This window comes from Meriones unguiculatus, chromosome 2 (genome assembly GCF_030254825.1).
Source record: "Meriones unguiculatus strain TT.TT164.6M chromosome 2, Bangor_MerUng_6.1, whole genome shotgun sequence".
In the NCBI taxonomy this organism is placed as follows: domain Eukaryota; kingdom Metazoa; phylum Chordata; class Mammalia; order Rodentia; family Muridae; genus Meriones; species Meriones unguiculatus.
The window spans coordinates 108,201,022-108,215,334 of record NC_083350.1 but is presented as its reverse complement, the minus strand read 5'-3'; the positions used below and the strand labels follow the sequence as shown (position 1 = coordinate 108,215,334).

Here is a 14,313-nt window from a genome sequence, read left to right as displayed (position 1 = left end):
TTATAGGGGGAATACAAATATTGAGAGCTTTAAAAAACTCAATTTCCAGATTTTTTTTCATATGTTTGAAAAAGAATAATTACATTCCCCTTAAAAACAAATGCAGCTTTGAATGTTTATGTGTCCTACAAGTCCCTCATCTTAGAACCAGAATTTGTTTCACTGGTAATATACCTTGACTGACTTTCCTGAAAATAATATCTATATGTGAGAATATCTGTGTGAAGGGAGGGCAACAAGTCTCTTTCTTGGTACTTTTCTTTTTCTTTTCTGTGAATCAGGCAACAAAATTGACTTAAGTTTAATGATTTAAGTTAAATTTAAATAAAATTTAATGATTAAAACCTGGTAAATTCAATCTAAGTAGCTTAGATTTTAAAGATAAGTACATATTGTCTACTTCTCAATAAATACATATTGCAGTAAGAAAATGTTTACTTAAAATTATTTTCAAGGTCAGTGTTAACTTACTTATGATTAAACCCTTTCAGCTTGGGTCCTAGAGCCTGGATTCTGTATTATAATTAGCTATGTGGAATAAACTACAGCTTTTAGTGGTAAAACATTTCCCTGACATTTAAAAATGAATGATACCTTGAGGATAAATAAATGAATGCATTTATCTACAGTGCCTGTCAAGCCACTTTTGAGTAAACTGTTTTGAAATTTAATATGTAATACTCAGTCCAGCCTGTTTCTCGGTCATCATTTGTGACATGCCCCCATTCCCCCAATCTAAAATCTTTTCATGCTTCAATCTGTCTAATAATAAGCACAGTTGTTTTGTTTGTGTAACTGATTATCTTTGATTATCTTTATAATCAAAGCAATGACTACTTCTTGTAGCCAGAAGATCCAAGGTATTTTAATAATCACTGGTTGTTTTTCCTTCTAGGAGAGAAGCCACAAGTCATACAGGCCCTTAACAGTATTGACATTTCGCTTAAACTATCTACTTAGTGAACTCAAACCAATGTCCTATCACCTTCTGAATACAGTTTTCCATGCCATTGTTAGTGTGATATTTCTTAAAGTCTGCACACTTTTTCTGGACAAGAGGAGCAGTGTGATTGCCGCTCTGCTTTTTGCAGTGCACCCAATCCATACGGAAGCAGTAAGTAAAACCATACAACGATTTTTAAATCTTAAGCATTTAAGTACTTCTAATTTAGTACACTCTTAATATTTCCCATGCAAAAAGTCCATCTTACCTTTTTATAAAAATTTTTAATTTAAAATGGTTTCTGAAAAAAAAATGTTCATTCATGAATGTGTGTATAAAGTGATCACATCACCAGCATGCACACTTGAATTATATCCCCTATGCCCATGTGAAAAGCCAAGTGTGGTAGCAGACACCTGTAATCCCACAGTGTGGAAATGAAGTCAGGAGGATCTCTTGCTTGATCTACTTGATACCTGAGCTTTGGGTTTATTGAGAAAACCTTTCTCCAAAAAGCAATGTAGAGGGGCTGGAAAGATGGTTCCTAGTTTAACAGCAGTTGCTGCCTTTGCAGCAAATCCAGGTTCCGTTCTCACCAGCCACATGGCAGCTTAAACCTTCAGTAATTCCAGTTCAGAATGTGTAGCACCCTCCTTTGGCCACTTAAAGAACTAGGCATAAACAGTGCAGTTTATACATGTGCGCATTTGTACACATAAAATAAAAATAAATCTTTAAAAAAAAAGAAACTGCAGAGTAATGGAAGAAGACATCCAACATTGACCTCTGACAACAGACGTGCTCTTATGCACACATGTGCTGATGAGCTACACAGAGAAAACTTTTATATATATTGATTTCATGTATATTGTGTATAACATCTCTTACTGTCATTATGTTATTATTGAAAACACATAGTTCTTCTTCCTATGAAGATACATATATATCCAAACCAATTTTTTCTTGGACACATTGACACTCTAAAAATGCCTTCCATGGGAGAACTAAGAATACTGTATTTAATTGCTTTCTTAAAAGCCTCCTAAGCATAAAGTTTGTATTTTGCAGAATGACTAAATCTCTCTTGCTATTCTGGAATCGTGGTATCTAGCCATGTTTTCCAATCATGTATAAAAGAGATAAATTGCTTTAAGTTCTATATTCTGTTACATTGCTTTATAAGGCAAGCATTGGGAGTTTTGTATTCTTTTAATTAAAATAGCTTTTGAAATATCTTCTTTAGTTTGCAGATCAGCAAATTTATAGCTTCATATTTTTAAAAATACCCATGTCAAGAAAATAATGTAGGGATACTTAGTTTTATAAAGAAATTATCTAGCTTTTATAATTACATAAGATGTTATAATTATATAAAAGTTGGTAAATTGGTATTATCACATGAATATGAACATATGAGATAAATATATGAAAGTAACTAATATTGTTGCAAAGTTTAATGACATGTTTGCAATAATCTCTGATAGATTTTCATTTATGATCGATACCTAAGTTCACCACATGAGGGTGCTAATATGTTAAAAAACAAAATCCACCCTTGAAAAATTTAGGTTTTAGATTTTAAACTGTTATTATTACACGTAATATGTTTTCAGACTACAATATAATGACCTGTTCTTTCATTTTCTAGGTAACAGGTGTTGTAGGAAGAGCTGAACTCTTGTCATCTGTCTTTTTTCTAGCTGCATTTTTGTCATATACTAAATCAAAAGGACCAGATAATTCTATAGGTAAATATCTACTTAACTTTCTTTTACTGTAGTTATGAAACTTGGTCAAATAAGTGTATTGTTTTAAGTGTTTCTTAATTAAGATAACACTTGGGGTTTGCTTTTATTGTTCTGCTTTAGCATGTAACTGACATCTTAACATTGTCAGTACTTTTTTAAAAAGTTATGTAATTTTTATTTTCTCACTGCTCAGTAGATCCTGTTGTCTATAATCAAATTTTATATGATCAAATAGCCTAAAAATCTAAGTTTCAAGGTCAGTGTTTCATTTATTATCTTCTATACAACAAAATGCAATTACCAGTTCTTCAGTGTGTGTGTGTGTGCGTGTGTGTTATAGGCACACACTTGTGACTGTAAAGAAAATCTCTAGTATTGTTCTTCACTTTCTACCCTGAGACTTGTTCACTACTGTAGCTAGGCCAAGAGCTTCTGGGAACTTTGTTGTCTCTCTCCACTTTGCTGTAGTAGCAAAGGGATCGCATCCGTGCAGCCTGCCTGACGTTAGGTGGATTCCAAGGATTTCAGCTTCGGCCCTCTTGCTGTGCAGCAAGTGTGTTACCCTCTCAGCCATTGCCTAGCCCTTCAACTGGCTTTGATGAGCACTTGCTAGTGGCCCGTGGTGTTGCCTAGGTAACATTAGAAGCTTGCTAGAATTTAACATTAACTATGTCTCATCATAGTTAAATAGTTATTGTCTACCATATACCTTACTCTAAAATTGATCTTATACATTAGTATACCTTTTTTCCCTCAAGAGTACGGGTGCAGTGGACAGAAAGAAAGGCTTTGTATTTGGTCTTAACATATACATGGTTAATGTGAAACTCCCAAGGGTTTTCCTGCTTTCTTTTGGTGGTAGCTTCTTAGTGTGGAATACTGAGGTCCTGTTCATATGAATATTTTATATCTCTAATTGAACTAATGGGAACTAGAAATACAGCTTAGCTGGTTAAAGTACTTACTGAGCATTTTCAGATCCCTGAGTTTGGTCCCCTGCATCTCATAAAACTGAACACAGTGGCATACACTTGCAATCCCAGAATGTGGGAAGTGGAGGCAAGACCAGAAGTTCAAGGTCATCCTGAGTTTGATGGTGTAGTGAGTTGGAGGCCAACATGACATCCTGTCTCAAAAAAAAAAAAAGAAATTAACACATAAAACATTTATAAAGTACAAAATGATAGAGCAATGCATGCATTCATAAAGTAATACAATTAAAGATATCTGTCTTCTCAAATATAACTACTTTGTGGAAAGTTTTCAAAATTCCTTATATGTTTTTGAAACATAGTACACAGTTATTATGAATACCTACCCTACTAGATAGGATCACATCCAAACACTTACTGCTGTCTAGCTGTAACATAGTACTTAATCAACCATCCTCCGTCCTTTGTTTCCTTCCTCATTCCCAGACTCTCGAGACCATCGCTATATTCAGAACTTCTAAGAAACCAACTGTTTTAGAGTCCTCATATAACAAAGATGTAACACTTGGCCATATAGTGATTTCCACTTTCATCTATATTCTTAGAAATCTAAGGTTTAATTTGTATATTTAAATAGTGTTTGATTGTCTATGTAAACATTTTCTTGACGCCTCACCAGGTGACAGTAGACTTACACAGTCCCTTTGCTGCTGTGAGTGGTGACACAGTAAACAGGTGAATGTGCTATCTCCTGGACACATTGGTTCCATTTCCTGTTAGTCAGGAGTAGGGTTGCTGAGTTAAAATGGTAATCCTGTTACTAAGCTTTAAAGAACTTGTATACCGCTTTCTTCACATTCTACTACCAACTCTAGAAGTGATCCCTTTCTCCTATGTTCTTGCTAGTACATACATAATTTCAGATATTTGTCTTCACTTCTGGGTGATTGTTCAATATTTAACATGTTTGGCCCCGTTAATTTATCCAAATTTACCTTTAAAGTTAGTATTAGCATAGATAATTGTATCTTCATAAAATTCTGTAGTTTAAATTATGCACCTTGATATTTTGCTTTGACAATATAGTTTAAAAATACACAATTTAATATATCATAAAATATAAGGTATTGGTCAGCAAGAAATAAGAAAAAAACATCGTTTCAAGAATACTTAAAGTATACTTTTGATATATTATAAAATTGTGTATAGATTTATTTTTTCTATTCTTAAATTGTAGTGTGGACCCCGATTGCATTGACAGTGCTTTTAGTGGCTGTAGCAACACTGTGTAAAGAACAAGGAATAACGGTTGTCGGGATTTGTTGTATATATGAAGTATTTGTGGCCCAGGGGGTAAGGAAAAATGCAAATTTCCATTTCTCTTTGTCATAGCTAAGACAGATTTTAATAACCTTATGCTCTACGTAAATGTCATACATGTAGACTTACATAACAGAGAAGTCTAAACTCTGCTTATCTGAAACACTCTGCTTTTTATAATGAAAGCAAAATGTATAGGAAACAAGTGGGTATTGTTCTCTCACCCACCAAAAAGTAATAAAAATGTTGTGACACCTTCGTGTTTTAAGGACCAGAATCTTTAGATAGTTTGTGGAAGTTCCAGTGATGCCCTTAACAGTCCAGCTCAGTATTTGCCATAGTTATTAAGATTGGCTTCGTTCTTTATCAGTTCCACCAATTGTGCTACATTATTTTACAGTTATTCTTTCTTTCTAATTGTATGGTTAGAACTACTGCATTATTGTAAATGTGTATTGGTATATGTTACTAACGCTGTTTTTTTTTTTTTAGTATACTTTGCCATTATTATGTACAATTGCTGGACAGTTTCTCCGTGGAAAGGGTAGTATTCCCTTTCCAATGCTGCAGACGTTAATAAAACTCATTGTCTTGATGTTCAGTACGTTATTACTTGTCGTGATTAGAGTACAAGTTATCCAGTCCCAACTTCCAGTGTTTACAAGGTATGAAAATCTTCCTTTTAGCTCTCTCTGTTCTGTTTTTGACTTAAGATTTTCTTTTTTTTTTTTGCCAGTTTTTTAAAATTTATTTTTTTAAATTACCGTTAATTCACTTTGTATCCCAGCTGTAGCTCCCTCCCTCTTTCTCTCCTAATTCTACCCTCTCCCTCAGTCATCATGTTTCAGAAGGTCGTTAGTTTATATGTAATTTTCAACAGCTTTACTAACATATCAGTACATCTTAAAAGCTACATACAAATGCTGATTATAAATAAGCATATGGATTATGTCTAGTACATAAGTTTACAGTTACGCATGAACCCCCCACAGCACAAACCTCTTGTGTCTGTTTTATCAAGTAATACTGAAAGAGAAATGTTCAAGCCTCTGGCTAGACTTGTAAATCTGTTTGTTTCTTCTTAACGGTTCTGGTAGTTTTTAATTGATGTGTTTTTGAAGCTCTGATATTAAACATTTAAGACTGTTTTGTCATCTTGATGGATTAATCTCTATTGCTGTAAAATGGTCTTTTTAAAATCCCTAGTAATTATTTGCTCAGAAATTAACTGTTTTCTCTTAATGTAGTCTGTCCAGCTATCTTTTTTGGTGTGACATAATATATATTTTTTTCTAGTATTTTATTGTTTATCTACCTCTCTGTCTTAAAAAAGAGGATTTCTTGATAGAGTATATATAATAGAGTATATATAATTCTTTTTTGTCTTTTCTAGATCCTCTAAATTAGGTGTTTTGCCGATTCACTTTTAATACAATAATTGGTATATGTGATATAAATCTACAGTATTATGATTTTCTCTTTGTCCTACCTATTCTCTATGTCTGTATTCTAAAGAACCCACCTATGTGCAAGTTGCATACGGCTTCTGGGGTATATATTTTTGCTTGGAATGGTTATCTTTGGAAGAATTTAAAATACATTTTCATATTAAGTTATGGAATTATTTTTAGTACTTTTTATTCCATTATTATATCAATGTTTTCATATTGTGCCGTATTATTTTTCCATAAAGTATTTTTTGACAGGTTCTAGTGTATCAGCAACCAATTTCTTCAATGTTTATTTCTAAAAATATTTTTATTCTTTATTTTACTTGTGCTTTTGAAAAAATACTTTTTCTAAGTAGAAAATATTAGCTGCTTTAAAGTTGCTTTATTATCATCAGACATGCAGTGCTTTTATAGGCTGTCTCATAATTTTAAGAATTAATATATTTGTTTCATTTTGGTTTTAGCTATGCTCTGCAGCACAAATGTGCAAGAGACATGCCTTTCTTATGTTTCCCGCATTTCTGCATGTTTTGTGTTTCGTGGTGTCTGATTGTACATTCTATTGTGTATGGGTTTGTTTTTTTGTTGTTGTTTTCGTTTTGCTGTAAATTTTTTTGTCGTGTCTTATACTTATTCTCCAATTTCTGCATGGATCCAAAGCATTAAGAATACTTTGATCTATTCCCACAAATATTCTTGCAGTTTGTTCTGGGTTATATTACTGTTATTTAAAGTTGTGTTATCTTTTCATTTTTGCCTTTAAATTTTATTTGTGGAACCACAGTAAGCCCTAGAATAAGAATGATTTTTGTTTTACAAGTCCTTTCTGAGAACTCTATTATAGAACGAAACTATAAAAATTTCTACCCAACTGCCATGTACTATCCGCCAGACACTTTTTATTAGTAGATTATATTTCGAGATATTCTTTTCTGGCTGTTAGTTTCACTCTAACAGCTACGGCAAATAACTGCAAACTAGATGACCTCAAACAACATCCCACTCCTAGCTTCTGGTAGTTGCTGCTATTCTTTGGCATTCCTTAATTTGTAGCTTCCTCATACAAGTTTGCTCCATTTTAGTATAGCCTTGCCTGTATGTTGGTTTGTCATTGGATACAGTGCCCACTCTAGTGTTTCTAGCATAAAAAAATTAATGTCTGCATTTCATGGTTGCCTGCTGTAATGTTAACTTTTTCTCACTCTTTTGTGGTTAAAATGAATTTATAATATTCCCCTACAAATTTTAAGAAACTGGGATTATGTGAAATAATTGATGGGAAAATTTTTAAAGAAAAATAAAACCACCAACATAGTGACTTTGTCGTCCATAATACTGTTACAAGTTCTAGCTGGAAACAAACATTATTCAGATTCATAATGTACTATAATCATGAATTAGAAAAACTTCAGATTATTATCTAAGATTGAACAATTGTTGTATTTTCCTGTAATCATTCTCTGCATTTTGTTTTAAATTTAATAAATAATTTCACCTTCTCTTTTACATGAATCTGTTCACACTCAGCTAAACTCATTTATGTTAAAAATAGATTAAATTACATTTTCCTTCCTCTTAGTTTCAAAGCTTTGTTCTGTTTATCATTATGAAAAATTCTGTGTACATGTGTTATGTGAGTGTGTGTTTGGTGTGTATTGCATATAAATGAATTTTTCAAAATAAAAGCCCTGAGAAATTGATTTTAATATGTTTTTGTTTCTGTAAGCATTAATTTTTAAGTCAAGTATTCTAATTAAGCTGTTAATTTTAAAAATGAACAATGTTTCCTCTAAACAGAAAGAACTTCAAATTCAGTTCTGCTTTTCTTAGAGTTCAAGCTCTGACTCTATAAAGACATGTCACTTTCCATATATAATCAACTATAAAAGTTCTGAATGATAGTGTGTGTTCAAGCAATATGACTTTTTCTAAACCATTTGATACTTTTCAAAATAGATCAAGTCAAACAGAATAGAGTTTGGTGCTTAATTCACTTATTCATTTTACAACAACTGACTGCATTCTTAAGGACCTTATGTAAATCTAGTCATTTCTTTTAGTATTTGGATTAAAAACCAAATATTTAATTTTGTAATGTTCTTATTTTTCAATATTTTACTTAATTTGCTGAAAAGTAGATTTAGTAATTAAATCTATAATATATCATAATTTGGAGAAAACTAAATATGAAATGTTAGTACTTACTAAGAGAAAAATGAGGACACAAAATGCTGAGTGTGCTTACATGCTAACTACTTTGCACTAGAAATTTGATTTTCAGTTTTGTTTCAAACTAGAAGAAAGCTCTAAGTGTTGTAGCTTTGTATATAGAAAGAACAAAGACAAAGGTTTACTAGTAACCATAGTTTATTACCATTTAGCTCTAAACTTTGATTCTTTTTTTTATAATTATTTTTATTTTTATTAATTACAGTTCATTCGCTTTGTATCCCCCCTGTACCTCCCTCCTCTTCCCCTCCCAATCCCACCCTCCCTCTTCCCCACCCCTGTCCCTCTACCAGTCCACTGATAAGGGAGGTCCTCCTCCCCCCTTTTTTTTAATTAATTACAGTTTATTCACTTTGTATCCCAGCTGTAGCCTCCTTCCTCAGCCCCTCCCAATCCCACCTTCCCTCCCACATTTCCTCCCATGCCCCTCCCTAATTCCACTGATAGGGGAGGTCCTCCTCCCCTTCCATCTGATGCTAGCCTATCAGGTCTCATCAGGACTGGCTGCGTTGTACTCCTCTGTGACCTGGCAAGGCTGCTCCCCTCTCAGGGGAAGGTGATCAAAGAGCCAGCCACTGAGTTCATGTCAAAGACAGTCCCTCTTTCTGTTGCTGGGGACCCTGATTCTTAGAGGACTTTGACTCTTTGATAACCTTTGATTCCTATAGGACACTATTGCTAGATATTTTGGAAGCTTCCATACAGGTAAATCTTATGACACTTAATTTGAAGGTCATGATTTAATGAAAGTACTTCTACAGACCATCATAATGTTATATTTATGCCTGGGTCATTGTACTAATTACTGAAAAGTGCTGACCTATTTTCTCTTCTAGCAGTTCTCCATACTCTTTCTTTTACCTAGATATTTCATTAGGTTGGGCAGTTTGATTTAGATTTTGAATTAGGTAGCAAGATTCTGAAGTACCTATATATGTTTTTTAATTATTTTTACTATATGTGTGTATGTGCCACATGTGTACAGGTATGAACAGAGACCAAAAGAACATGTTAGATGCTCTGGACTGGGAGTTACAGGCAGTGGCAGGCTGCCCAGTGTGGGTGCGGACAACCCAACTTAGGTCTCTACAAGAGCAGCTAGTGCTCATAACTGCTGAGCCCAGTATATTTATTCTTTGTTTAACAATTTTGCACATAAAGTAATTTATTTTTATCTTTAACACATAAAATTTTTATTTAAAAGGTGGGATTTGGTACTGCCGAGCCTGCTCAGTGGGTAAAGGCACTTGCTACCAAAACTGAACCATTGATCAAATCTCAGAAACCTATATGATGGAAAGAAAACAGTCCTGCAAGCTGTCCTCTGACTTGCCCACGTGTGTTAAGGTCATGCACAAGCTCCTCATTCATTTTCACTTTCCCTTTCTTTTTCCCCTTTAATCCTCCCCCATAATTAAAAACATTTTTTATATCAACAACGTTTAAAATTGGAGCTGTTGTACTATGCTCCACATAGTACTGTTTATGTTTGCTGTTTATGTAGTATATAGTACTCTTTATGTAGTACATAGTAATTGACATACTTAAAAAATTTGGACAGGTGGATCATGAGTTCCACCTGTTCATCAGGATAGCATGAGTGATACAAGCAGTGACCCTGTCTCAAAACCCAGTGGTTGAGATCCACTCTAGTAGAATGCTGACCTGCTATTCAGTGTTACGGTTGCAGTCCTCAACACTGGGGAAAAACAAAAGTTTTCTTTAAATACCTTTTTGTTGTTGTTATGCAGGTTTGATAATCCAGCTGCTGTAAGCCCAACTCCTACACGACAGCTAACTTTTAACTACCTTCTTCCTGTGAACGCTTGGCTCCTGTTGAATCCTTCAGAGCTTTGCTGTGATTGGACCATGGGAACAATACCACTGATAGAGTCATTTCTAGATATTCGAAATCTTGCCACATTTGCTTTCTTTTGCTTTCTGGGGGCTTTGGGAATATTCAGTCTCCGATACCCTGGTGATTCCTCAAAGACTGTTCTAATGGTAAGAAATCTTAGTTTTTCAATAATGTCACATTGTATTGGTTACAAGTGACATCTTTAAATATCCAGTATATGCTTCTAGAGGTATATTTCTTTATTTATCATTCCTATTTTATGAACCTGTGTTATATTATTCTTATATTAACAATTAACTAATAATGTAATTAATTTATAGGTATATTTTAGCATACACATTCAGCTATGTAAAACAGAAGTCAATATTTTTTCTAACTTGATAAAAACAAATATAAATACATCCCTTTGTCACTGATTTTCTTTACATTTTTTACTCTTTTCTAACTGGGTTACAGCATTTGAAAAAAATGATTATATTGTATCCTTGTTTCCCTGGCATTGTGAATGAATAGTGTCATGTGATATGCAGCTAAAAGCACTATAGGTTTTAAGTTTTGTTAACAAGATTTTATTTGTGTGTGGTTTGTTTCAGTCTTGTTTGTTGTATGTTTGTCTTTTGTTTTTTAAAATTTTTTCTTCAGCCTTTACTTTGTGAGAATTCTTTTTTAATTGTTGAAAGTAACATTTTCCTCAGCATTTAATGAATGGTAGAAAGTATTTTAATGTTTTACAAATATATCATTTATGACTAGCACCAACAGATTAACATATCTGTTCAGTATAAAATTGTGATTGCAGCCTATTTACCTGATAGCATTTGAAGCACTAGGATGAATTATAAGTCCTTGTTTCCAGAGTGAGCAGCTTACGAAATTTGCAACAAATGGCTAAGATGTAGAAAAAAATTTTGAAAGATTGCAGAGTATAGGAAAAAAATCTGTTTTCTTTTGTACTTTAACATGCGAGTTTGTATCTTTAAAACATCCTGCTTGAGTTCTTGAACAACACTTTGAAGTTCAGAAGAAATGCTTAGGCCACACTTAGAATTTCTTTACTCTCCTGGTACTAATTGAAACCAGAGGGTAGATAAGGTGCATATAGGGGGAGGGAGTGAGGGGTAGAAGAAGCCTTTCTCAAGTAGGCTTTTGCTGGTTCTCCATAGGCTACTGTCTAATACCGTTCAAGTTGCATAGACGTTAACTTCGATTAAGGACGCTATGGAGTTCTTAGTGTTAATTCTCTTCTAGAAAAGAGTTAATGTAGCTGAATAGTGTAAAAGAAGCTTACGCTCATTTCCTAAAGAACTCCCATATGTAGATACTTCATGGATAAAAAAAAAACTGGGTAGGAGACAGACTCAAAAAAAAAAAAAGAGTAAATGTTTTAGGAAAGAGTGAGTAACTGACACTAAAAGGCATTGTTAAAACATAAAAGTGAGATCTCTTTAAAACTGTTGGATTTGATGAAATATCACTGGAGCCTAAGGAGTTAAGCCTGTCAGGGAATCCACGAACTCCTGAACAGTCTTAGAAATTGATGTGAAGCTAATGACCCTGCATTTATGACAATATTAATTCTGTCAGCCATCATACTTTTTCAAGGAGTCCATTGTTGCTTAAGTAGATTCACACAAAATAGATAAATGATAGCATATATTTACCTTTAAAGTGTGCTAAAAGGACAGTTGAATAAGGAAAGATAGGATCCAAGTTTGGCAAATTAAAAAATATATAGATAGATAGGTAGGTAGGTAGATAGATTTAAAAAATAACAGCAGTGAAAGAAACATGGGTTTACATAAGTTATGTGCTGTTTCATATGTGTGAAAAGGAAAGATTATGCCCTTGAATGTAGCAGTGTTTTACCTGTACTGTAAGTCATGCTAATTCTTTTAAAATGTTGAATTTTTTTGAGGATATCAAAAAGCAGGGCAAGAAGTAGTACTCAAGGACAGATTCCATCTTATATATCTATCAAGATATTTAATATTTATCAACAACATAATGTAAGTAGTAATTAGTCCATATTTTCGTTTATAAGGAAGTGTTCTCAAGAAGATTGAATAGTTTTTATTACAATAGAATTTAAAATTTATCTTAAGCTGCAGGGTCAGAGCCACCAGCCACCAGTCCCAGGGCCCTACAGAGACTGATGAATCAAAGGACCATTCATGGAGAAGATTTTTACAACCTGCTCAGATGTAGCCCATGGGCAGCTCAGTCTCCTTGTGGGTTCCCTAGTCAGGGGAGAAGGGCCAGTCACTGGCATGAACTTGGTTGCCTGCTCTTTGATCACCTTTCCTTACTGAGGTGGCCTTACTAGGCCACTGAGAAAGATGATCCAGACAGTCCTGATGAGACCTGATAGGCACTAGGGTCAGATAGTAGGGGAGGAGGACCTCCCCTATCAGTGAACTAGGGGAGGGACATAAAGGGGGAAGAGGGAGGAAGGATGGGACCGGGTGGAAATGAGGGAGAGCAGCTACAGCAGGGATTCAAAGTGAAGAAACTGTAATAAATAATAATAATAAAGTTAATAAAAATCATAAATTCTTGGCTCTTGGCACTGATAGACCTTTTCTTTTTTTTTTTTAATTTTTTATGTCTGGGTGTTTGGCCACCCTCTATTTCTGTATACCATGCCTGTGTGCCTGGTGCTTACAGGAGCCAGAGCAGGATTCCCTGAGACTGGCATTACAGACAGTTGTGATGTGATATGACGGTACTGGGAACTAATCTCAGGTCCTCTTGAAAAACAAGTGCTTTTCACTGCTTAACAGTCACACCAGCCTCTAATGTCCCTCCTAAAAAGACCATACATTATTAAGAGAAGAAAACTATAGGTTACTCACAGTTACTTAGATGGCCATACATTTATTATTACTTCATTAATTAGGATTTCAAAGTCATTAATCATAAAAGACAGAGCTGATAGTCTTTAGCTGACTGGTCATTTTCCTTCCTTAATTTAGTCATTAATCTATAATCGATTTGAATGGGTACTATTAATTACTTAAAATTTCTTTTGACAGTTAAATTATTATTTTTTGAATGAGCGTCAAATTTCAGGCTATCCATATTTAAATAACTTTACATCTAGCTGATGGTTTGTTAATCGTGCATCTCTAGGAAGTGAGAAGGAAAAATACCCTTACTGGTTCATGTTTTGTTTTTATAAAAACTATTGAAATTTCCAACACATAAATGATGTGATACATATTCGTGTCTATTTCATTAATGAAGTATAATAAGAAGAGACAGTCTTTTCTCCAAAAGAATATTGCTAAAAGTTGCATTCCTCACAGAAAGTTAAGTAATGCTAATTGAAGACATGTTTTTCATGTCTTCAATGGGATTTAATTTTAAATAATGACTCATAAAGTCTATTGGCAATCTAACAAAGTATATTTTAGAACTAAAAAAAACAAGAACTTCTTACCCTGTTTGTGTTCATCCTGATGTTTATTACTGCCCTTGCGTTTCCTTTATGTTCATTCTTTATGATAGTATCTAAAATATTCTGCAGTCATGTTTACTCAAAGTAAATTATAAAAGCTTGGGTTATTTGTCACCTTTGTGTTTCTTTAATTTAATGTGCTATCTTCGTTTTCATTCTAGGCACTCTGTTTAATGGCATTGCCATTTATTCCTGCATCAAACCTTTTCTTTCCTGTTGGATTTGTTGTTGCTGAGAGAGTGCTGTATGTTCCTAGCATGGGGTTCTGCATTTTAGTAGCCCATGGATGGCAAAAAATTTCAAACAAAAGGTGAATTAAATGCTAGTTTTGTTTATGGTTATTAAATTTATAGTTAAATACATTAAAATTTAAAG

The 14,313-nt window shown here is 33.8% G+C and overlaps 1 protein-coding gene across 1 annotated transcript in view; it reads left to right on the top strand.

The window, feature by feature from the left end:
- Positions 1-14,313, top strand: part of Tmtc3 (transmembrane O-mannosyltransferase targeting cadherins 3) — a 44,465-nt gene that overhangs the window by 9,907 nt on the left and 20,245 nt on the right. The window contains exons 3-8 of the mRNA XM_060377964.1: positions 896-1,114; positions 2,592-2,691; positions 4,861-4,976; positions 5,436-5,608; positions 10,375-10,627; positions 14,100-14,248. Of these exons, the coding sequence (XP_060233947.1) occupies positions 896-1,114; positions 2,592-2,691; positions 4,861-4,976; positions 5,436-5,608; positions 10,375-10,627; positions 14,100-14,248 (1,010 nt within the window). The remainder of the gene's footprint in view (positions 1-895; positions 1,115-2,591; positions 2,692-4,860; positions 4,977-5,435; positions 5,609-10,374; positions 10,628-14,099; positions 14,249-14,313) is intronic.